Source organism: Sparus aurata, chromosome 18 (genome assembly GCF_900880675.1).
Source record: "Sparus aurata chromosome 18, fSpaAur1.1, whole genome shotgun sequence".
NCBI lineage: Eukaryota > Metazoa > Chordata > Actinopteri > Spariformes > Sparidae > Sparus > Sparus aurata.
Window position 1 is genome coordinate 18250053 of NC_044204.1, and position 24427 is coordinate 18274479.

General features: G+C 47.0%; 1 protein-coding gene and 1 long non-coding RNA gene across 11 annotated transcripts in view; one reads left to right on the top strand and one right to left on the bottom strand.

The window, feature by feature from the left end:
* The window catches only part of tenm2a (teneurin transmembrane protein 2a), a 220720-nt gene that overhangs the window by 21727 nt on the left and 174566 nt on the right, over positions 1–24427 (bottom strand). For 6 of the 10 annotated variants that reach the window (XM_030395922.1, XM_030395923.1, XM_030395926.1 and 3 more), the window contains 8 exons: positions 13572–13694; positions 12009–12235; positions 11122–11317; positions 8760–8861; positions 8076–8270; positions 6418–6618; positions 4408–4593; positions 3414–3440 (listed from right to left, as the gene is read on the bottom strand). In XM_030395922.1, the coding sequence (XP_030251782.1) occupies positions 3414–3440; positions 4408–4593; positions 6418–6618; positions 8076–8270; positions 8760–8861; positions 11122–11317; positions 12009–12235; positions 13572–13694 (1257 nt within the window). The remainder of the gene's footprint in view (positions 1–3413; positions 3441–4407; positions 4594–6417; positions 6619–8075; positions 8271–8759; positions 8862–11121; positions 11318–12008; positions 12236–13571; positions 13695–24427) is intronic. The other 4 variants (XM_030395920.1, XM_030395929.1, XM_030395925.1 and 1 more) reach the window with 2 other exon arrangements.
* Positions 6595–22601, top strand: LOC115568559 (uncharacterized). Its single transcript, XR_003981425.1, has 3 exons — positions 6595–6718; positions 14345–14427; positions 22034–22601. It is a non-coding gene; the product is annotated as an uncharacterized LOC115568559 (long non-coding RNA).

Sequence of the window (24427 nt, forward strand, 5' to 3'; positions counted from 1 at the left end):
GTTTGAGAAGAATTTTTTGTACTTTTACTTTTACTAAATTAAGATCATACATTTTAACTGCAGTAGTTTTACTTGTAATCGAACAATGTTTCAGTTATGCAACTGTACTGTACTGTACTTGAGTTAGGATTTTGAGTACTGTTTTCACCACTGTTCGCATCTTTCTTTGTATTTTCTTGAACTTTTTTTAATGTCATGCACCAATAAAGCAAATTCCATGTATGTGAAGCCCACCAATACTCCCTGTAAGACCACAACTTTTCGTTTTCACACCTCAGGCACAGCAGGGCCACTCTTTATGCTAAGCTACAGCAGCTAACTGGCTGCTGGCTTCAGCTTCATATTGAATGGACAAATATGAGAATGTTATCTTCCCGGAAAGAAAGATTAGAGCACTTCCCAAAACGCCAAGTTATTCGTTTAAACTGAAATATACATGGTGCAACGCAGTAGATGCAACTTTGACATTCAGAGTTGTCCCAAAGGATTACATTGCAGCCATGTTGCGGCTGAATGTATGAATCCTTTACACACCCAAACACTGTAAATGTGTGGCCAATTTTAAAATGAGCAGAAGTCCGTTTAAGATGACTTTGTTATCAACATAATTCCACTAGACTAGTTCCAAATAAGAACATAGATTTGTTTCTGAAAACTCATCATGACATTTTAATTTTCTTTTGATTGACATTTTCGCACGTCAATGTCTTTTTCACAAAGGCCTTTTAACTGCTGACCTTTCTTGCCATTTTCCCTGCATCGCTTTGAATCCTACCTTACACAAGACTGTGTGTTTGCCACATTATAATCTATCAGGGAGCGAGGGGGGGGGGAGAAAGGCATGATGACACACAATGACAATGTTTTCTCCAGCAGCACAAAGAGCCCCAAACAAACTTGTCACAGTGATTTCCTCTTCAATAAATGAGCGAGCGGGATGCGACACTCTTAAGTCTACCCACGGGAGATGGAGGCAAAGACAGGGTTGACTGATAAAACAATACGTGCATGCACGCAAAAGGCAGTTACTCACACGCACACACGCAGCACGACGCACCCTGGAGATATGACCTGACATTTTCCCGCTCAGTCGTAGTGTGCCGACACAGAGCGAGGAAGGACAAAATAACCCAGTGAGAGATTATGAATATGAAATGCTTTTCATTGAGTCCTGCTCAGTAGATTAATGAACATATTTTCACTCAAGTTGCACTGTAGGATTTTGCCCTCTAACAAATCGCCGCATCAATAAAGCCATGCATTATGAATACAAATAGTGCAATCTAAACCGTGGCAGCAGCTAAATTAACAGGCATTTCACCCCGATTGGCATTTTATCATATGCCTCAAACACCAGGCGATGAGGGAAAGTCAACAAAGGACTTTGAGAAAGACAGTGCGCCATCTTATTCCCAAGAAGAGGGTGGAAGGATGTGTATGTATGTATGTATGTAGGTCTGTGTGTGTGTGTGTGTGTGTGTGTGTGTGTGTGTGTGTGTGTGTGTGTGTGTGGGTGTGGGTGTGGAGGGCGGGGGCAGAGAGGCTTAACCACGTTTTTCAGCTCAACAAGAGGAATCAAATCAAAGTTTTTTATCTTTAATTATTACCATTTTCTGCATCAGGGGACTGATCATGATGCTGTATTAACAGTCAGGCTGGAATAGATTGTCCCCCAGTATTGAGCTCGGGGAACAAAGGCAGTTAGCAGTGATTGCCTGTTAAATGGAGTTGCCATTTAAAGCAGCCAAATACTTATGAAGCACCCGGACAGGACAATCCATAGTGGGCATTGATCGGCTTGCCTGGGCAGGCCGGCACGAGGCTCCTCTCTCTTTAATGCCAGGGCCCAGTCGATACCCCCTCATACTAACTAGAATAAAGTGGGATTTCAGAAACTATTAAGTCTCCCCTCCCCACTAATGTAGTTGGACTCTGATGAAATCCCCTTAAAAAGGAGGAGAAATTGCCTTGGGTTATGGGTCAGCACACACACTCTTGTGTGGCGCGCAGTGTGTGTGTGTGTGTGACTGAATAGAGAAAGATAGTGTGTAAAACTCCAGAGGAGGAGGTGAGACAGGGATAGATAGAGAGAGAGACAGGAAGGATGAGAACAAAGTGCATAAAAGAGTCGAGACTTTGCGCTGAAAAAGTTCCACCATTCTCTCCATTTCCCACGTTTCCAGCTCCGTCTCCTCTAAAGGTCATGAAGTAAAGGTCGCCGGCATAAATCTAAGACCAGATAACTCTGCACTTTCTCGGATAAACCTCCGCTCGTCCGGCGCTTCCTATTCTTAATAAGGTACCCTTACAGAAATTACATTGATTGTTCTTTGAGCTGTCTCTCCACTTCCCTTTGGCTCCATCTGTTCTCCTTTACTCTCCCCCCCTTTCTTGCTCCCTCTTTAACCCGGCGATTTACCTTTTTTTTCTCTGGGCTGGCTCTTCATAAGACAATGAGAGCCATTCCATTAAGCGTAGAGGGTGAGAGGACACTCTCAACGGTGCTCCGGGGACCTGTACTGTCAGGCAATCTGTGCTGCTCCGACAGAGGTTCAGCTGCGAGGCTATCTATTAAGCATTCTTGCTGAGCGTGTGTGAGACATCTCACCCTAGACCTGCACCTTTCTCCACTGGCGTCCATGTCTTGGCCTTTGCCATGATTCTGTTTATCTATGTGTGATCTGACTAAGCTGTTTGGCTGCTTTTTTTTTTATTTATTCATTACTTGTTTTAAGGGGGGGATGGGTTTGATGAAAAGATAGAAAATCTGGAATTAATGCTCGCCGAGTCACTCACGCACAATCAAACACACACATGCGCACAGAATGAATTTATTAGCCGCTCTACCATGGCCGCGACTGTTGCCACAAATCCCCCAAACGTAAACACACACGCACTCGTCAGCCCTGTGTGTTTTTTGACACCACATTAAGGCCTCGCATCAGTGGCCTATGAAATTCACCAATTACCTCCAACGATCTTTACGGATTTCATCGTTTTCTCCTTGTGTGAAGCAGCTGTGTTTACGCAAAAAACATGACCGGAATACCTGAGCAGAGTTATGTGTTTGTGTTTCCACGTTGGAAAAAGATATGGAGGAGAACACACACTCACACGCATGCACATCCACACACTCACAGCACAGCCCCTCAACACTGCTGATACCACACTTTGGCTTCTACGGTACCCCACAACACATCTAGGCTCAATGACAGCTAGCCCCTGCTGCAGCGCACCGCTGTAAATGGGAGCGCGCTGCATGGAGGGAGTTATCATTGAGGCTGGCACCCTAATCTATGGACAGATAGCACCACAGAGTCTACAGAGCCAAGCCAGGCCAAAACCCACAAATGCAGCAGCTAGCTTCTACCACCACAGGCTAAGAAACAGAACACCAGAGTCAGATACGGTACCTGCTTTGTCAACCATGCTCCCATGGTCTGCAGTGGGAGAAAACGTGCAAAAGGTAAGAGATGGGGAGAGTTGTTTTTTTTTTTTTTTGTTGAATAAATGCAAGCAACATCATGCAGAGCTGAAATGAACAACAGGCAAGCTGAGATAAGCTAACACTGAGAGTGTCTGGTGCTAGTGAAGTGTGCTTTGCGCCAAGCTGAGGCCTGACAACTCTTTCATCTTGGGCTGATGCTGCAGTCAAAGCTGCCCTACTTTCTGATGGGGGAAACGGGGAGATCATAAACTGTTATTCCCCTGTGCGTGTATATATGTGTTGGGCGTGCGTGCATGTATACGTGTGTGCTGCTCTGTGTGTGTGTGTGTTTTGGTGTTTGTTTGTGTGTGTGTGTGTGTGTGTGTATCAGATAGCAATCACAGTGCTTGTGGTGACAGGGAAATGAGACTTTGTGTCTCAAAGCACTGTGGGTGAATCAAAGGAATCTGGCACTCATCCATCCACAGTGACAGTGATTGACTGACATAAAAAAGTCATGCTCACACACGCTGGCACAACTGTGTGCATGCACACGCACACACACGCACGCACGCACGCACGCACACACAAGAGCTATGTTTTGATCACAGTGAGGTGAAGAGTTTTACCTTTCATCGCATAACTTTGGTGTTTCAAAGGCCAGAGAAACTAAGACTCCTGGGGTCGGCAGTTGAGAGGCAACCTAAAAACGGTTAAATCATGCTCTTTTGTAATCCTCTCTCCCCCACTTTCTGAGAAGTTTGCTCCCCTCCTGACGGCTCGCCCACCTCCTACGTCAGCCCTCCCTCTTCAAATTCCCAAAGGTCTCCCTTTTGCCTCCACTTCTCAACTCCAAATTCCTTTAACAAAGTGCAAAGGAGCTGCTGACTGGGTGCTGGTGTTTCTGTGCACACCCACGTGTTGGCACACACACATTAAACACACACCTCCGCACACACAGAACACGCAGAGGCGCTTACCGATGGTGCAGTGCTCTCCGTTCCAGCCCTGGTGACACTGGCACTTCCCGTCCTTGCAGGTCCCGTGTTTGATGCAGAGCGGGTTGCACACACGCTGGTCACAACCTGCGCCGGTCCAGCCCTCCTCACAGCGACACGCTCCGCCCATACACACCCCATGGGTGCCACAGTCAACTGAGCAAACCTCTGAGGGAGGGGAGAAAAGTTTAGGTCAGAAACAATATTCCTGGACCCAAAAGGTGACGTTTTATGTGGATTCCTATTTGACTTTTTGTCATATGCACACCCTTACAAAGCGGGATCGTATTCTGTAAGCAGTGATTTTAACTTGCAGGTTAAGATGTCAAGAAGAGTTTTTGATGTCAGGGTTACAAAAAGTGATTTCAACAGCATCAAAATATTTTAACCAAACTACTGCACAAGTTAAAATATAACCATCTAAATGTCATTGAAACAACAATAATATGCAACCAGGAAATCTAAAAATTTCACTTTTGAAAGTAAAGCCCCCAAAAGCTAAAAAAGAAAAGCAGTTCCACACTTGACTTCATCCCCTGCGACAGAGAGTAACAATGTCAAATTAAGCTGCCTAGTGCCTAAAGCGGCGCAATCAAACAATCATAAACAATCAAACCCGCATTACACTAAACACAATTCTTACACCTCCAATTAAAATCAGTGATTATAGTATTGTGAACTGGGTTTGCTTCCTGAGCCTTCATTACAGTCACTGTTTGTGAGACTCAGATGTTGCAGGCAGCGGCGGTGCATGCGGTGAGATGTGACAATCCGGCGCGCGTACTCAGGACCCCCGCTGTGCGGGGAATGTACTATGTACAGACGTTTTGATGCACACTTGCTGAGGGATCCTGCGGTGTGAAACAATGTTGTCTTTATTAAAGTTAAGCATTGCTCCTCTCATAACAAATGCTACAGCTCTGTTTGTGATCCCGGGATTGGAAGTGTTGCGAGGTTGTCATGGCAGAGGTAGCTGTCTCTGTTACAGCGGCAGCTCAAGAGCTTTATTTTATTGAAAGACAGAATCAGGGAGGTTGAGTATTTTATTATGAAAGGAAGGCGTGTATGAGCAATATCTGTCTTCAATTTTTCGACTCCATTCACGGGTGCACCAGAGACAAATGAGCCTCATGCACAGAGGGCCATTCCAGGCTAACCTCTATTTTCCTCTTGTAGCACCACTTCACCTTCTGTTATCTGTAAGTGTCTCTGTTTGTAATGCACACACATCTCCAACATTTTATGGAGTCAGTGAGTTTAAGAAAACATCTGGCTTTGGCACTCAACAGGACGCTCTTACTTTGTGCCACTCTCAGGAACCAACGGCCCTTTAAAAGTAAGATTTAAACTTTTCCAATGAGTTGCTCTGTGCTAGTGTGTGGGTCGATGTTGAAGTCTGTGGGTGGGGTTGCGTAGGTCTGTTTTGCGTTTGTTGGTGTTGTTTGTGGGTGGCGATTCTTCATTTTTATTAAAAAATTGTTCTTTGTTGCTCTTTTGTCGCCGCTTTCTTATTCATTATATTCTTTTATACATGTTACATGTTGTTACACTTACGTGCGGCCCATTGTAATAAAATGTGCCGTATGAATAAAAGTCTGTTGTCTTGCCCGATTTTCCGGATTTTGAGCACTACCCTCATAATCGCAGAAAGCTGTCAGAACCATACTGTTACTGACAGTCTATTGAGAGAGATGATTTGATATAACCCTGACAGTAAAAAACTTGTCACATTGTGTTCCTGTTTGTTCCAATTTGGCTTGGTGAATATAACAGTTGCTGTATCCTGTTTCCTCGGCAAGTTGTATTGTTTGTGGTCTTGTAGATTCCATCCAAGCACAGTTTGGAAACCAAAAGCCGTATGAAATAAAATGGTAAACTAATTAGCCATGTATCCCCGGGGACCAATATGTTGGAAACGATGGCTTCCCGTACTCTGTCTTTCCTCTCTGTGTTTTACTCTTTCAGCTGAGGAAGCCCTGCAGTCGTACTCACCCATAGAGCAGTCAGGTCCCATCCAGTTGGGGTCACAGCTGCATAGCCCGGTGTCTGGTATGAAGGCCCCGTGGCCGTGGCACTGGTCTGGGCACTGAGCCCTGGGCAGCTCGCAGTGGAGCCCTCCCCAGCCTGGCTTACAGTGGCACTCCCCATTCACACAGATGCCATTGTTGGAACAAGTCGGATCCAGGCAATCCACTGCATCGAGCGGTACACCGATGTGAAGCAGAAGAAAAGATAGAGAAAAAGAAAACAAATGAAGAAAAACCAACAGGAGCTCGAGAGTGTCACATTAGAGGTAAGGCTAGAAACAAATTAAATATTATGAGTCTTTTTTTAAAAGAAAAAGATGAGGCAGAGGACATGTTTTCTTTCTCCGTGTACACTAAAAGATAATGAAATAAAAGGAAATATTTCGAGACATATTACTAAGGCAATTAAAGCTCACAATAATAAATAGCTGAGTCTATAATTGGGGCATAGTAGCAAATGTGCTCCACTCTGAAAGAGCAGCGAGCCTCTCTGACACATTATTCGCTGTGAGTGCTTGTGTACGCATTAGTGTGTATGCGGGTAATACATAGGGGAGAATCTGACACTGTCAGTCTGCCAGCTTGACAGGCAGCTCTGAGTCCGAGCAGTGAGTGAAAACCAATTTGACAAATTACCTCCTCCCGGCAAAGCGCCCACCCACCCCTCTCCTGGCGTCCTCTCGCTGTTCCATTCCTCTCTCTCTCTCCTCGTCCTCTTTGTCTGACACCTCTCCTCTCCCCTCCTCAAGCATCATTGACCCCCCAGCCCCCCCCCGTCGCACCCCTTTCCCCCACACACACATTCATGCAAAAAAAAAAGAAAAAAGCGCCCGATCGCACATAACCTCGGCCCCTCCATTTCTGTTTGCCTGGCAGAAACGGAGGGATCACAATTATCGATTTTCATGTCGCCGGCACTCCAGGTAAATTGTTTGAGGGACTCTGCTGTGATGAATATCAGATTTGAGACCAGAGGAGGAAGGGAGGGGGGAATTGGATGAGAGGGAGATGGAGAGAAAAAAAAATGAAGAGCAGGAGAAAATGCTGACCTTGTTCTCCGGCCCCGTGTCTCGACTTCTGCTGTCTGTCACTCCCCTCCTTTCTTCCCTTTGTCTTTCTCTCCCTCTCTCTTCATCTTCACCCCTGGCACACTGCGCTCTCTCTTCTCTTCCCCCTTTACCAGTTCTCCCTTTCTTCATACATATTCACCTCTTGCCGCTGCCCCGACTTATCCCCCCATTTTTCTCGCTCTATCTCACTCTCTATCTTTGTGACGACGGAGAATGTGGCGAGGCTGATCCTTCTTAACAAGGATCAATAGAAGCAATTTCATCCCTTAATAAAATCTCTGACGTGTTTGGCTGCGGCATCATACTTCATCTGTATATATGGAGGGGAACGGACACTCAGTCAGGGGACGATTATGCCATGATGATCTGTCTAACTGGAGTTAGAAGGATTGTGTGTGTGTGTGTGTGTGTGTGTGTGTTTGGATGTGTGAGATGTGTTTTTTGCTGTTGTGCAAACATTCATGTTTTCTGACTTGTGAGAAAAAAAGGACACAAAATGAGACCATCCCACGTCCTCGAGGATCACCAAACCGTTAACCCTGCCTCCTCTCACCCTCTGCACAGCTCTGCCCTTTGTAGCCGATGGAGCACACGCAGTTGCCGTCAGTGCAGGTGCCGTGGCCGCTGCAAAGGGGGTCGATGCACTGCGTGACGGGGACATCGCACTCGGGTCCCTTCCAGCCGCTGTAGCACACACAGGAGCCCTTGTCGTATTGGCCGTTGCCACTGCACAGCACCGGGCACGCCGCTGGAGGAGAGAAGAAGGGGAGGGAAGAGGGAGGAGAGATTAAACCCCGAGCACGACAGAAGGAAAACAATTAGCGGGCTTTTCAGGGATTCTCAAAGCGGCGAAAAGCCAGGGCGCCCACCCACACACACACCCACAGCCCGCCTAACCCCACCAACACTTCAGCGCGCATGAGGGTGAATAGAGTGGTTAAGGGGCTGGAGAGTGGCAATGACATGAAGAGTAATTACAGGCAGAGGTAACTAAACTATTCATCAAAGCTGTCTATCCCAGGTGAGCACGGAGCGAGCGAGACGTTAGCTGGGGGAGCTGCCATTCATCATCAGTCATCTTGTCTCGGCTCCACCTAAGGCCATGCGCCATCTTACTAATCCTGATCCTCTCTCTCGCTAGAAATGCGCCAGCTCGCCTAATTAGACAGCAGAATATATATATTTTTTACCCCCTTTTACGACCGAAGAAAACACATTTTGTAAAGCAGCCCGATACCTTTGGAGCAGTCCATGCCGTGGAATCCTGGGAAGCAGTGGCACACGCCAGAATTACACTCTCCGTTGCCATGGCAATTGCGCGGGCACTCTTGCACCGAATCTGTGAAGACGACAAAGTGAGACAGAGAGAGTGGAGAGAGGGGAGAGGGGGAGGTGGGTGAGTGAGAGGGAGAGTTTTATGGCAAGCATCAAAGCGTTCGATTAAATCACTGGCACCATTCACTCCCTTTAAGATAGCACGGATCGAGTCAAGGCGCTCCGAGTCTTTTGCAGTCACACGGGCATCAAAAGCGAACGCCCTCCTCCAAGATTCCGTGCATCCCTTTTTTTTTTCTGCGCATCTTTCATAGTGTGTGGAGAATGCATTTTCGACTCGGCCGTTCCTCAGCACCGTCATCCATCCATCATTTGTCGGCACGCCATGTCAGAAAATGTTCTTGAATTCTCCGACCCCCCTCTCCTCTTCCCCAAGATCTGCCACTCTCTCCTTTCGTCTCGCTTGTTTACTCCTCGCTCGGGCCCCACCAAGGTCATTAATACTTCATCCAGGTGTGGTTGCTTGGCACAGCGAGACAGATTTTTTAGCCGGACCCTCCTGTATGTGTGTGTGTTTCTGACGCATGACTCCAGCGCTCCATCCACCTCTTAGTGCCTCTTAACCCACTTACCAGATGAGAAACAGTTTGGTGGGAAGAAACAGGGTCGATGCTAATGATGAGGAGGCATTTTGGACTTTCATGCGTGCCTTCCTCCTACCCTTGTTGCTTTTTCCAGCTTCTACTCATCTTACACAAAAGCATTACTCAGCCCTTCCACGCTGCCTTCCTCTCGAACACTTCCTCTCTCTTATTTCTGTCCTTCTCAGCCAATCCCCCCCCCCCCCCCCCCCCCCAAAAAAAAATCTCAAACCCCATGTCTCCCTCTTACCCTAATGCCAACCTCTCTTTCACTCCCCTCTTCAGCTCCTCCTCCTCCCGTCCTTCACTCCACTCCACTCCATTCTGGCTTTGCCCCCACCATTATGTCTTTCCTCCGACTACCCCTCTCTGCACTCACTCTAATTCTGCCCTCGCCGCCTCTGCCTCTCCTCCTCTCCTCTTCTCCTGTACTCCTACTGCTGAAAGCTCTACCGCCAGATATTGACGGTGAAGGATTCTTTCACTCGGCTTCACTCTTTCTATCCGTCCCCCTTGTTCCCACACTCGTGCCTCCAACACAGTTGAAATTATTTGGGGCGCTGCTTCCGGTTCCTAAAAAACATCCAATTTACAGGGTCGCGGTGGTGTTTTATTTGGATTCATCTGTGGTCTGGTTTTCCGATGATTTCCGAGACAATTGAGTTTTTGCTCCCGGTTGATTTTCTTCCTCTTCACACTTGTACAAACACCATGGAAGTGATTCTACACTCTCAGATATAATAATTTCAGTTTTTTCTTTTTAGGCGCATACTGTCAATTTAGCCTACTACGCTTTGGCAAACACAAATCTTTTACCTCACTGAGCGGTCCCGCCTACTTGACAATGTTGTGTTGCTCGTGACAACGTTGCGCACATGCTGGTGGAGAGTGTTTTTTGCACCCTGTGAAGTTTTTGTCAAACTGGGGGGGGGATCTGACTAAAATGCTACCATGCCCCTCTTAAAGCAGCACTCCACCAATGTTACACATTTCTGTGGCTCCAAAGGGAGCAAAGTCTGATAAAACTGCCTCAAGTGAAGTCAAACACAAATCTTTTACCTCACTGAGCGGTCCCGTCTACTTGACAACGTTGTGTTGCTCGTGACGACGCTGTGCACATGCTGGTGGAGAGTGTTTTTTGCACTCTGTGATGTTTTTGTCAAACTGGGGTAAAAAATTGGACTAAAATGTTGGCAAGTCCCTCTTAAAGGGATACTCCCACCAATTTTTCACATTTCCAGAGGGAGCAAATCTGATAAATTCCCTCAAGATCACCTGAGGGAGTCACAGAAATAGTTTTAAAGAAGAAAGAAGATGTCCGTAGCCTGCTCCTCATCTCTGCTTGAGGCTAGCGGCTGGATGCCGAGTTGCATTGTGGGCAACGTTTGGCACCAGGTTTGACAAGGAAGAAGAATGTGTAGAATAAAAAAGACGTTATCTCTGGCTCTGCCGCTTCAGTTTTTTTTACTTAACAAAAAAAACTGTCCATCATCCCTCTGACAATGTAATAGGCTACTGTAGAAGTGCCATGCTACGTCAGTGGAGTACTCTTTTAAATCACTTGTAGTGAATAGCTTCATCCCCCATCTCTGAAATGCTGGTGCTTAATCTCATCTTACCTCTCTCCCTACTTCCCCACAACTCCCTCCCTCCTTCCACCAACTACAGCTACAAATGTCTCACCCATGACGTTTGTGCTGAAAGAAACCGTCTCTCTCTCCCGGCCGTCGTTGTAGAAGGCCAGGTGCCAGGCACCGGCGTCCAGGTACTGGACAAACACCGCCTCATTGAGGACCACAGTTTGGATACTCCTCCTCTCCCGTGGAGACTCCACCACGCTCCACTTCTCCTTCCCATCCAGGCGCTCCATATAGTCGTACTGTGGGAGAAAGGAGGACAGCAAGAGAGTTCGGGGTTGAATGGATGTGAGACTGATTCAACTATGACTCAGGTATGAAGTGCTGGGGTGGCACTTTTTCCGACTCTGAAAAAATGACCTATGGTTGTATATGCAGGAAGACTAAAAGATGAGGGGAGTAAGTGTGGCTGGAAGGGAAGCATGAAGAATGCAACAGGGAGCTCCTTGGGAGTTGTCATTCTCTTTGGGTCTCTGGGAGCAATGCAGAAAGGTTTTTTTATTAGTATTATTTTTTTTACTGCTGCACAGTAGCCACAACTTTATGGTCTTTTACCAGCTGAGGTCCAGCCAGGCAGTGAAGTGGTTATCTGAATGCAATTATTCCCCATTCTACAAATCAAATCTGCTGTTAATTGAATAGCTTCTAATTAATATGAGGCACTAAAAGTTACATTACTGTGAAATTTAATTAAGTGTAAATCCAAGACTAAATTAGTTTTTTCAAACTAATATAATGAATCACACATGAATTTTAGGATTTCCCATGACACATGAAAGTTTTTTTTTTTTAATATATTCTCCATTCCAGCTGATCAATATGAAGATAAAGGGTCCTTAATGAATAGATTGATCATTCTGTGATTAGCCCATTACCCTGAAGGTGCAGAAGATGGAGAGCCTACGCCTACTCGCGCGCGGTGCCAGATTTTACCTGTGCGTGTGAGGGGGGCAGGCCCTTGCGGATGTACACTCCAAACAGAGCATCTTTGCCGAGGGAGATGTTGAACTTGAGGAACTGCGGTATGCTGAGGTGGAGCAGGGACCTCCAGAACACTCCCGGAGGCACCTCCTGGGTCACCCGCCTCCCGACCTCGATGCTGCCTGTATCTATACTGCTGTTGCGGCCTGCCCACGGACCTGGAGCGAGGGGGAAAGAAACTGCATAATCTGTGATTAGAGGCTTCGATTGTCAGAGTCAATAGTTAATCATCACTGTTTACTGGAAATAATTTGCTATAAAAATTCACGGCCATTGAATGGTGGAGGACGAGCACCATTAGCTCTGCACGCTGTGCGCTCACAGTGTATGTTAAAATGAGTGTTGTTACATGTGACGGTGGGATGCAAAATGATGCCTTTGTAGCAGAGCCAGCAGGACCGTGGACTTTGTTGTCTGGACTGAAATGAGAACGAGCTGATAGAACTGCAGGGCACAGCTTTCCAAGCAGACAGGCACGCACGCAAAAACACACAGCATCCTGCAATCAGGTCAGTCATCTAACAGCAGAGTGTTGGGGCCCAGGCAGGCAGAGAAAGACTGAGTGTGAGCATGAGTGCGTGCGCATGTGTGTATATGTGTGTGCACGCGCGGAATAGCGAAGAAATAAAAGTAACAATGAGAAGAACAACAGCAGCATCTGGCCTAGACGGCTGGGGAACACAACACAACAGTCCTCTCATTAATACAGAATACAGACACAGAGCAGCAGCCCACACATACCCACACGTTACCTATAGCACATGCTGTGTGTGTTACAGAGCGAGATCGAGCGAGCGAAAGAAGAATAGATAGAGAACCGCATGGGGGCCTTAAAAGAGAGAAGGGTGGAGGGGGTGTGTGTGCAGTCGGTGTTTTACCTCGCCGCTGACTGAAACGATAAACCTAGCTCGACACAACTCAGCGGAGTGGTTAAACAGCACATACTGATAGCACAGCTAGTACTGCGTCATGAATAATGAAAATGCTTCAGTTGGTGGGACTGTTTTAATATGTTATGCGCAGCAGAAACAGTGTTTAAGAGCCTGAAAGAATGATGCTGCTACCAGCAAATGTCTGTCCTTCAGTACTTTCTGACTTTGTGCTTGTGGCACTCAGGCCCGAGCCAATTTGTTCCTACCGAAGACAGAGAATATAGAGCTTTATCTTAGGAGTGAACACTGCATTTGTTGGGGACTATTTCCCGCTGCGGATTAATGCACATTTGGCATGTTAGGGAGTTTATTCAGCACCGGGAATCGGAGTGGAAATTATGTGTTTTCAATAGTTTCTGGACAGCAATGGAGCTCTCTTCCACAGAGGTAAAGCTATATCAGGCTTTGGTGACACAGATCACACTTGTTTGTAGCTGGAATTTGTTGTCAAAAACAAAATAAAAAGGATATCACTGCCCTAATCCTTTTCGAGGGCACCTTGTGCTGTCGGCCAGACCCGAGTCCTGCCCTCGCAGCTCAGTGTGTGGATTGTCATGTGGGGTGTGAGTGCTGTAGTTCATACCTCTGCCTCCAGAGGGCAGCGTGGCCACATCACTGTTGACAGGCAAGCCAGCTCCCAGTCCGTTGTTCAACACAGGGCCGTCGGACGGCTTCAGCTGCCATGTCAAACCCAGCAAGTTGATCGCTGCACACAAAGGGACGGAAAGAGAGAGAGAGAGAAGAGGAGAGGAGAGTAGGGGAGGGAAGGGGAGAGGAGAGGAGAGGAGAGGAGAGGATGTGAGGACATATGACTTGAGCGGTGAATTGTCTGCGAGCCTGGTATAAAAAAAGCCACACTTGAAAGCTCATCAAGCCAAAGAAATACAGGAGGCCAACGCTCTATGTCTGATCTGTCATTTATACGCCACCCAATGCAGCTTTTATAGAATGCTGCTTTTATACTTGCGTTAGTGCATATCAATCAAAAACTGCTGTTAACAAAGTGGCAGGTAACCCGCAGCACAGAAAAAAACTGAGGCAGGTCTTACAAAACAGACAATTAAAAATCATAAAAGGGCCTTGTCTCGTTCCCTTTCTTTACCTCAACCTCTCACAATCCTCTTTCAACTTGACAGCATCTCCTGCTTTTATTTTGGAAGCCTTTACACCGTCTCGTGGAGAGCAAGTGACAGATCGGTCTCTGAAGAGATCGCTCCATGACTCTCTCCTCTGCCTTCTCCTCATCCTTTGTCCTCTGTTGTGTTATTGTGGGCTGGTGGTTTATGACTGCTCGAGCGTATGTGCTATTCATTTTGTCAGCTTTTCACTCCTCCTGTGTCTCTTCCCTCCCTTTAGCCTGCTGCCATGCGCCTCCACCCCCGGAAGAAACCTCCAGAAAAACAGTAGGAAAACAGTCCCTTCCTTCGCTGTGCACAAAGGTAGCTATTCTGTGTTTTAATCCCTCTAATGCTCTCAAACAACTTCCCGAGTAAGACCAGTGGAGATGCATCGTTTGCTCATGTCTGAATATTTAAAAACACCTGCAGCATTGTACATATACATGAACAGTGTGATGTGAGCCTTGAGGATGCTCACGGATGCGTGATGGTGTACGATGCATTATGTACGTGTTACTGGCCTCATCCCCACCGCATGAGCCCTTATAACACCTGCACGTGGAGCCGGGGAATCAATTTCCCTCTTGTCAAATCCCAGCTCCACTCGCCCGAGGTTTCGCACACATCCAGGGAGGAGCGTAAAAGTTGCAAGAGAAGGGGATGCGGCTCTAGGAAGTGCTGCCGGGGCAGACTCATTCTCACCCCACACCGATTGTCCCACCGCTCTCTGTTTCTTTGTTTCTTTCTTTTTATGTTTCTTCTCTTTCCCTCTTTATCCCCTCCCTCGCTCCTGGTCAAAGGAAAGCGCTGACACCTCGGCTGCTGCCCGGCCTCCACTGTCAGCTCTTTTTTATTTTTCATGCGAGAGGGTGGGGTGGGGTGTGAAGTGTGTGTGTGTGTGTGTGTGTGTGTGTGTGTGTGTGTGTGTGGGGGGGGGGGGGCTGGAATAGAGAACAAGAGAGACGGAGCGAGAGGGAGCGAATGCGGAGAAACCACAGTGTCCTTCCCCCCCATCTTGTCTCCTTTCTCTTACATCCACCTCTTGCCCTCTCCTCTCTCATCACGCTGACCTTCATCCCTCTCCCTCTTTTCCCTCTAATTCCCCCTCTTTTCTTCCTTCTTTTTTGTCTTATCTCTGCCTGTCCTTTCCTTGTAGATAACGCAGACACGCATCCGCGCACACATTGCAGGCGCACTCACGCGTAAAGATGGTATCGGGGGGGGGGGGGGGGGCAGTCGATGGAAAGATTACCTATTGAATCAGCGAGAGACAGTAAGCAAGAGTGAGTCTATTGTGACGGTGCGCTCAATCTAGGTCATCCCCAAGAACACATCAGACAGCCCCTATAGTTATCTTATTGTGCATGTGTGTGTGTGAGGGTGGGTGCACATGTGTGGTCCCCCCCCCCCCGAATGAGTTTCCTCTTTTCTGTGTCTGATTGGGAAAAGAGCTGACCAATAGATGGCACTCTTACTCCTCGGCATCGGGAGCACAGAAAAGCCAAAGCTTTTGTCAACAGGTTTCTTTGCAGCAACACGCAAGAGCAGGAGAGCCAGAGAGAGAAAGGAAGACAGAGACAAAGAGAGACACTTGTTATCATTTTCTTTACAAGCGCCATCCCTCATTTTAACAACACTTCTTTACTTTGTGTGTAATTTTAGCCAAAATGAAACCGCTGAAATTGACGTATTTAGCTTTGTGTTGCCATAATTTTAAGCATTTTCTTTTCGGATCATAATTGCCGTAATTACTGTTTTCAAGCTGCATTGGAAGGCTTTATTAAACGCCATGCCAATAAAAAAAAAAAAAAGCCTATCTGAATTGAATTCCACTGACAGACGCGGGGAGAACAAGAGAGAGAGAGAGAGAGAGAGAGAGACAGTCTGACTCTGTGAGACAGGGCTGTGCTCCCTCTTTTCTAATCTCTGTCTCCTCACTCAGGTTTCAGTTTTAAGAGACGCGCGCGCACAAAACACACATATACACACGCGTGGAAAGATCACAGGGAAACAGGTTTAACAAGCAAACCAGCTGGATTAAAAATAGATCAGTTGCTTCGCAAGGTTTTTATGTAATCTCGATGCATAATTCAGGGAGGCAAAGTGCTTGCCAGTATCATCTGCAAAAGACAGCATCTGAAACAGCGGCGGCACACGTGATCCTGTGACAAAAAAGGTGGAGAGACAAAATAGAGGACCGACGGAGGGACACAGGAAATCAAAAGGAGGAGGCGGTGCCGGCCGCGGTTTTTCCGGAGAGAAGGGGCCCAGCGGTCAGGAGCATCTCGCAGAAATCTCGATGAACTTCGGCGGAGAGGAGGAGAGAGGAACAGACAGAATACTGGAGGACAGCGAGAACTGAGAGAATATTTAAGAACACGTCAAATCCCCCAAGGATGAGGGAAAAAAAAGAGCAGGGAAAAACAGGCTGCAGATGATGTTGCAGAGAAGAGAGGAAGAGATGAATAAGGGGGGGGGGGGCCTCCATGGATGAAACGAGGAAGGGAGAGGAAGATGGCAAGTGGAGAGGAAAGATTTAAGGGATGAGTGGCCCTGCATTCATTGACTGGTTGGGTAAGAAAAGATGGCCGTGATTCTTCCACTGACAGTAAGTGGTTCGCAACACAGGCAATCAAACAGAAATACAAACGCTCGTGCGTTGAGGCTTTTTTTTCGGAGAAAACATTTCTGAGTCGAGGGTGTGACTGGATTTCTGCATGAGGGGAAAAACAGAGAGGAGATGGAGAAAGGTGACTTTGTGGCAGACTGAGTGCACCGAGTGTCCCCTGACTGGAAAATATTGTATCATCATCATTCTGTTCTCTGGAACATGTTCCAAACCCTCTCTCTCTCTTTCTCTGTCTTTCTCTCTCTCACTCTTCTCCTCCTCTATGTGCGCACGTCTCTCGCCTGTTTCCGTCTCACCTCAACCATATCATTGCCTATTTAAATGCCAGCATCTCCCATTGAACCAATTGCACTGCTCCTAATTGCACCACAGAGGCAGAGAATGGCCTCTCGCATGTTTTTCTGTGTAATCTCTTGCAATGCGACTTAAATTACACAAAGAGCACGAGTGTGCGCACTCACACATGCACGCACGCACACGCGCAAGCATAGGCAGCACACTCTTCTTCGCCATCTCCCCTGGCCATCCTGATAAATGCATATTAACTGTTCTAATTCACCACTAAATTAACAACTCTGACCTCAATTAGGGCGGTAATTGTAGCCAGCCCCCCATCCTCGGCCCGGCTGCTAATTGGTTTAGGAAGCCTTTTCCCTGCCTTTCTACCTTTCGCAGCCCCCACCTCACCCGCCGCCTTCCTCAAGGCCCTCGTTTAGCGAGCTGGTAGACATTTTGTAGTCCTAAACAAACACACGCACAAAATAGCAGCCACTTGAGAGAACCTTTCCTCCATCGCTCGCACCTTTCTCTCCATTTTCTGCAGCATTGATATGGGACACTGAGGAAAGAGCAGTTTGCTGCCTTGCATTCTCAATATTCAGGCCGTTTGGGATATTTCTGAGAATTTACCACACAATATCCACTTATGTAGTCTATAAATAAGGCAGCTTTCTCTGTCAGCTAAGTTCTGAAGGCGCTGCTTGCTGAGATCATTGAGAGCCTCAGACAGAGCGACGGGGGCGGCGGTCGGCTGCTGCCCTTGGGGGTCATATACACTGAGAGAGACAATTTGTCTGCTTCTCAGCATGTGTGTGTGCGCGCGAGTTTCGCGTATGCATGCTTAAAAATTGCATGGTATTAACAACAACTGCACGCGCATGCACGCACACACACTGCAACCCCCGACGGGACCTTCCTCACCCAGCTGATGCAACTGAACTGTAATTGACTGCAACACAAAAGGTTATGTGAGTTGCTTGCAGCTCCCACCTGCAAAACAGCGTCTGCGGCGGAGAGAGAGAGAGGGAGAGAGAGAGAGAGTGAGAGAGAGAGAGAAAACGGCAACTCACTCAATCACACGGCAGAAATGGTTTCCTTATTGGCACTGAAATATTGAGACGCCCTGACGCAGATGTAGCCGCGCGAGTGTTGCTTGCGTGCGCGCGTGCATGCCCGTGTGATGGGCTAAATGAAAAGAGATGTGAATCTGAGTGATGTCCTCCTTTCTGAATCCTCATTTCCTCTTCAGATATCTCTACCCTGACCCCCCCACCCCCCACTCCCAGCCCCTCCCTCCCTCTGCCTTCTCTTCTCCACATCAACCCACTCTGCCTCGTCTCATCCCTCCCTACCTCGGTCCTTTCCCTCTCATCGATCTGTATTAGAAACAGGATATGAGGGACTATGCTATCTTATCACACATCAGAGAGCTAGAGAGAATGAGTGAGGAGGAAAGACGGAGGAAGAGTACGTTCTGGGGGCCAAGAGAGGGAGAGGACCGAGAGACGACGAGAGGCGGTGGAGAGAGGACGGCGATTTCTTTCACTTCATCCATCTCCTGTTTAGAACACTGGACTGGTGAAGCTCCATGGGGCCTAATTGGACTAACGATTGGGCCCAGATAAGACCTGTGCTAATGAATCAAAGAATGAGGAAATAAATGAAGGAAATGAGCCCACGCGCTCTGATGCAGGCAACATGAACACTCGCCGTGTCAGCTGGTCTGTAGATTCGGAAGCATTTTCCCACCAGAGCACGTCCAGAAACTTACTAGAAAGTCAAAGGATCAACATCGATGATACCACCACGTGCTGTCTGAACAAGTGTGCACCCTGCTTAGTATCACCTGACCAGTGCAGGTGACCCATTTATCCCTCTGGTGCAGATGGTATAGCACCTTGTGCCCGGTCCTGGCCATGCCCTGCCCTTTTCCTGGACTGGCAGCGTGTGGTAAGATCCTAACCTTTATCAGTACGACAGGCCCTGCTGCTACAGACACACTCTCGCCGTCTGATCCTTATGCCCAGGTTCCTGCATTCACCATATGCCCAACCGTGCCCTCACCTCAGCACACATGCAAGCACACACACACGCACACACACACACACACAAAACGAATGTATATGGACACACACAGACACACACACACGCTGGCATGAGCGACACATCCTGACCTCTAGCTGTTCTGCAGCAGATCAGCAGAAGGGAAGCCACATGCGGAGTGAGAGGGGACTTTGGGGTCAAGGAGCTGGGATTGGAAGGTAGCCACGTCGAGAGACCTGCAGGTCCGACAACCGAGGCAGACAGGACGCACGCTCAAGGGCTCACTGTTTTCTTTTTTCATGTTATTCTCTGGCTATTAAAATAACGGTGAGAATCAATCAATGAAAGAATCAACAATATTCTGAAAAAGCTAAAAACTTTCATACATAATTGGGAACGCATTTACATTTTCTCCCTGGTTTCTCTCCATCTGCTGTTGCTAAAACAGTGGTTCTCAAAACCCTGGGTTAGGACCCCCCAAGGTGTTACAAGATAAAAACTAACTAACTAATCCAGAGATGATTAACAAGACAGAAAAAAAAGGGGAAAAAAACACATTGCTGCTCCTAAAACTTGTTTTTTGTTTGATCTTAACTTCACCTCTCAGAGTCTTCAAAAAAATATCCAAGAAGGGAAAATCGCTCTCTGGAGCAACAGGCTGCAGCTCATAGACATGACCTGAGATAACTTGCCGCTAGTAGACATCAGTATTACTTCAAAGTGCCAAAAATGAGAAAATATGTTACGTTTCTTTGTCTTTCTTCTAATTTTGCAATTTATTTTCTTTTTTCCAGGAACATGTCAGGCAGTGGTTCCAAAACTAGAGGTTGAAACCACCCCTGAGACAAATCTGAAAGGCTGAAAGATGCTTAAGAAGAAAGGAGAGAGAAAATAAATGTCTGCTTCAAAAACATCAGAATTTTGAACTTCCCAAACTAATAACAATGATTACTTTCACCTCTTGAATCCTCAGAAAACTGTTAAAACAAATCTCTCAAAGAAAAGAACACAACAATTCCGTTGGACAGCGACTCGGGACCTGAAATCATTGTATTTGTGCTGCAAAAATGCATAACTATCCATTTCACCTCTGTATTCCTTCTAAGAAACTAATAAAACCCTAAGAAGGGAATATCTGTATTTTGGTTAAATGCTCTCAGCTCACAAAGGAGGAACTGCTCTGCTCTAAAGGGTCAAAAGCAAAATAAGTTGGGGGCCACTGTATCAAGAAGATTTGTTCTGAGGAGATCAGGTCTTGCTTTTAAAAATTTGGCTCCCATTCGGTTGATTGGTTGTTACAGCCCGTGGCACGAGCATGAAGATGTGCCGTTTTATAGCTAAAGGTTTTAATTGGCCACATGTAAAATTCATACTCAACAAAGAGGGGCAGCATATCACCAGAATGACTGCTAACTGCTGCTTACTGTATTCAGGTCTGTGATTGTAGCTACTGTTAGCTCGGTTAGCTATGCAGCTAGCCAGACCACTGGGGGAGTGTTGGACCTTTGGACATGCTGGTAGAAAGGTTTTTCAGTCCAGGGGTAGCTGGTAGGCATTCTAACTTCAGACGATATCTTTGCAACACAATGCATAGCATAACTTTAAAACTGTTATTTCATCACATGCTGTTCTTAGTTAATCTTTGAATGTTTGACACTAAAAATTGTTCATATTGCTCCTTTAATGCCTGCATGCCCTCCAGCTTTTACCAACATTACTTTTACAACTTTAAGCAAAAGCAAACCACTTTATTTTGGAACAACACCTACAATAGTTTAGCAGCGCTATAAATCTCTGGACAGTAGAAATCATTAACATGTTATCATGTAAGGGAGCAGTGATATGACTGCACTGAAGTGAGACACTTATAACCGGGAAGAATGGGCAGTAAGCGATTGTGATCAGTCTGGAACAGCGAGACAGCAATGATGGATGGAAAGTGGTCGGCTTAGAGGCATGAAGGTCACACTCGATGACAGTGTGTGTGTGTGTGTGTGTGTGTGTGTGGGTCTGTTTAATCAACAGACAGGGGAGCTGTGACTAAAAATACATTGTGTGTGTGTGTGTGCGCGCGCATGCATGTGTGTGTGTGTGTGTGTGTGTGTGTGTGTGCACTCTCATTCATCAGTGGTGACAATACCATGTGGAGTGTGCTACTGTGCCCGACAAATTCAGCCATCACACACACACGCACACATTCACACGAAACACCCCTGCAAAGGTGACACAGGCGCCCGCTAGCAAGTTTACTCATTGCAGTCAAGGGCACACCTGTGTCTGTGCATGTGTGTGTGTGCGCGTGTGTGTGTGTCTGACATGTCCTCGATCTTTCATCTCCATTTCAACCCGCCCTATCCTCTCCTTACTAACCACGACGCATCTCTTATTCTGTCTGCTTTCTCTCTCTCTCCGTGCATGTTCCGTCCTCCGAGGCTTACATCCTTCTTCTTGTTTCATCCTGTCCAACTTCTTTAGGCATCGCCCCCCCCGTTCTTGTCCTCCACACTCCTCTCTCCGTCCTCTCCTTTCTCTGTCACACTCCCTCTGTTCTCGGCTCGCTGTGATCAATTAGGAGACATTAGTCCCACAGATATTCCAGGTGACAGAACCTCGGGAGGCCATGCTCTCCTTCATCTCTCCTCCCCCTGCCTCCCCTCAGTTTCTCCTCTCCACACCTGGCTGTCTTGTCACTCCCGCTTCCTCCTCCCCCGTCGGCTCCCCCCTCTTTTTCTCGGCGAGCGCAAACAATCTCGCGCTCTCATCCCTTACGGAGCCGACAGTGACATATCAGCCTCAGCCCCCCTCTCCTCCGTCTCGCCACTCATCTATCCTCCTTTTCCTCACCCCTTTATGTTCTGGCTACATGCTGACAGTGACGCATCTCCCTTCTTCCCCTCTGCCCTCTCTGCTCCAACTCTATTCCACCCCTTTTCTTTTCTCCTCTCCCCTCGCCTCCCTCTATCTCGCTCTCTCCAGGTTTGCCGCTCACAATGACGGACCTGTCTTCCCTCCTGTATGCCAACCGTTCACCTGTATCCTAGCAACCACCTCTCCTTTGGCTCTGATGCTCCATGCGGAGCAAGCAAACAAGACGCCGGGGGAATGAAGAACAAGCACTCTCGTTTATCCTCCTCCCTCCATCCGTTCAGTCATTCCTTCACACGTAAGGAGGAGGCCATACTCGGCTGGAGTTGGGAGCCAAACGCTTTCACGCAACTGTCTGTCCTCACATACAGATGAACTCTCTTTAACTAGTGCAAACGCACATTTACGTACAGGAATGCACACAGACACAGCTGCATATGTTTGTTCCTTGTGCATCTGTGTGTGTGTTAGTGTGCTTATCTCAACCCCATGGCTCCATTCTAACAGTGGGACACGGTGAATAAGCTTCAAAGAGATAGCGTCTAGCTTGCTCCTGAAGCATGCTGAGCCTCGCCTTTCTAAAAGGTTCTCAGTGTGCATGCATACGTGTGTGTTTGTGGAAGATTGTCGAGCGGTTTCTGAAGCTTTATTTATGGTCTTGAGAAAATAACAAAGAAGAAAAAATGTGTTTGAAGGCCGGCACGCCCTCAAAGCCTCGCCATCAGACGCGCACATTGTCGCGCTCGAATCTCGTAGGTTGTTCTTGGGGAAAGAGCGCTCACACACAGACACACACACACACAAAGAAAAAAGTGCTGTTCAGGCACATGTGTCCGGGTGTAATTTATGAGCGGGCTCTTGGGCGGACGCCTCAGAGGGGTCCTCTTCACGCTGCATGGCTCTGGGTGCTCTGCGCAATCCCCCAAGTGAGCACTGGGCTCCCACACACACCTACACAACACACAAACAAGGTAGCACAAAATCCCCCTTATGAGCAGTGAACTCTTCCGACTGAAACTCGCTGCACGATTAACGCTACAAAAAGCTAGGTAAACACAAGGGTTTCAGGCTTGGCAGCACCGCTACAGCTCTGTTCAGCACAGAGAAAAACACCAGACCAAAACATTTCCTTACGACAGCTGAAAAAAAAGGGGGCCCTACAGTTAGCAAAAGCAATAATAACAATAAAGTATCATTTCAGCCTTGTTCTGCTGACTGAATTATAGCCAGTTGCATAATTAAATTTGTTGCTAACGTACTCACGTTTGGCAAGTAATAAAACAAAGAAAGTGGAGCTTTAAGGGAAAGTTATTAGCAACTCTTGCTCCCAGTTGCACAGTGTATCTACACTGCATTGTGATTCCAGCTATGAGCACCTTCAAATAAAGTAATTTCTCAGTGAGGCTAATAAGCTAATGCTACCAATTATTAAGACAGACAGGAACTATTGTAAACAAGTTGTATCTGGCAAGTACCCAGATGGTGCACTAACACTGATGTAGCAGTAAAAAAAAAAATAAAGTGTATATGGCAGCAATTTTGTTCTCATAATGGACCTTTTTTATTATTATTTTAACCAATTCATTCCTAATTTAAGTTAATAAAATTAAATTGTGTGTTCTCTGACAAATTAATGTCATCAAAGCCCAAATTTAGCTTAGTCAGACAAACTGAGGTTTTGGTCACTTCTGTGCTCTATTACATCCCTGCCCTCAAGTATTTGCGGGGAGGTGTGGTGAACTTGTGTGGTGGTTGTGGCCTTCCTTCCTTCCTTCCTTCCTTCCCCTCCCTGCTGCTGTGTTGGAGCTCCATATGTGGCTGTCCAGTGCAGTGTGACCGTGTAAAGCTCAGGAGAGGGTGGATCTGTCTGTGTGCCCCGGGCGAGGGGCCTTGATCTGCTCTGGAAGGAAACACACACACACACCAGTCTCAAGGGCAGAGGTGTGTGCACACGCAAACATGACCATGAGATGCACACCGGCACGGACTTTAACGATGCACGCCGGTGTGCAACTTGAATGCAAACTGTGCATAGTGCACACACAGAGGTATTCATACACATATTCTATGGATGTATATATATTTATAATACATATATACATATATATATATATATATATATATATATATATATATATATATATATATATATATATATATATAAATAATGTAAAATTGCATTAATAATGCATGTAGAGGTGTTAAGAGGGTTGCTCTTTCTGCTGATGCCACTGCTTCCTAAGATCCCCCCATCTGTTGACTGTGGTCTCTGGGGTGTGAGGCCAATCAAGGGCTCAGTGACACATCTGCCTCCTCACACACTAAAAACACACACACCCACACGCACACACTCACACACACACCTACACACACACACACACACACACACACACACACACACACACACACACACACACACACACACACACACACACACACACAACCATACGTAGATTCTCTGTTCCTCCTCTTTCCTTTGTCCTCATGCACAAACACGGACACACT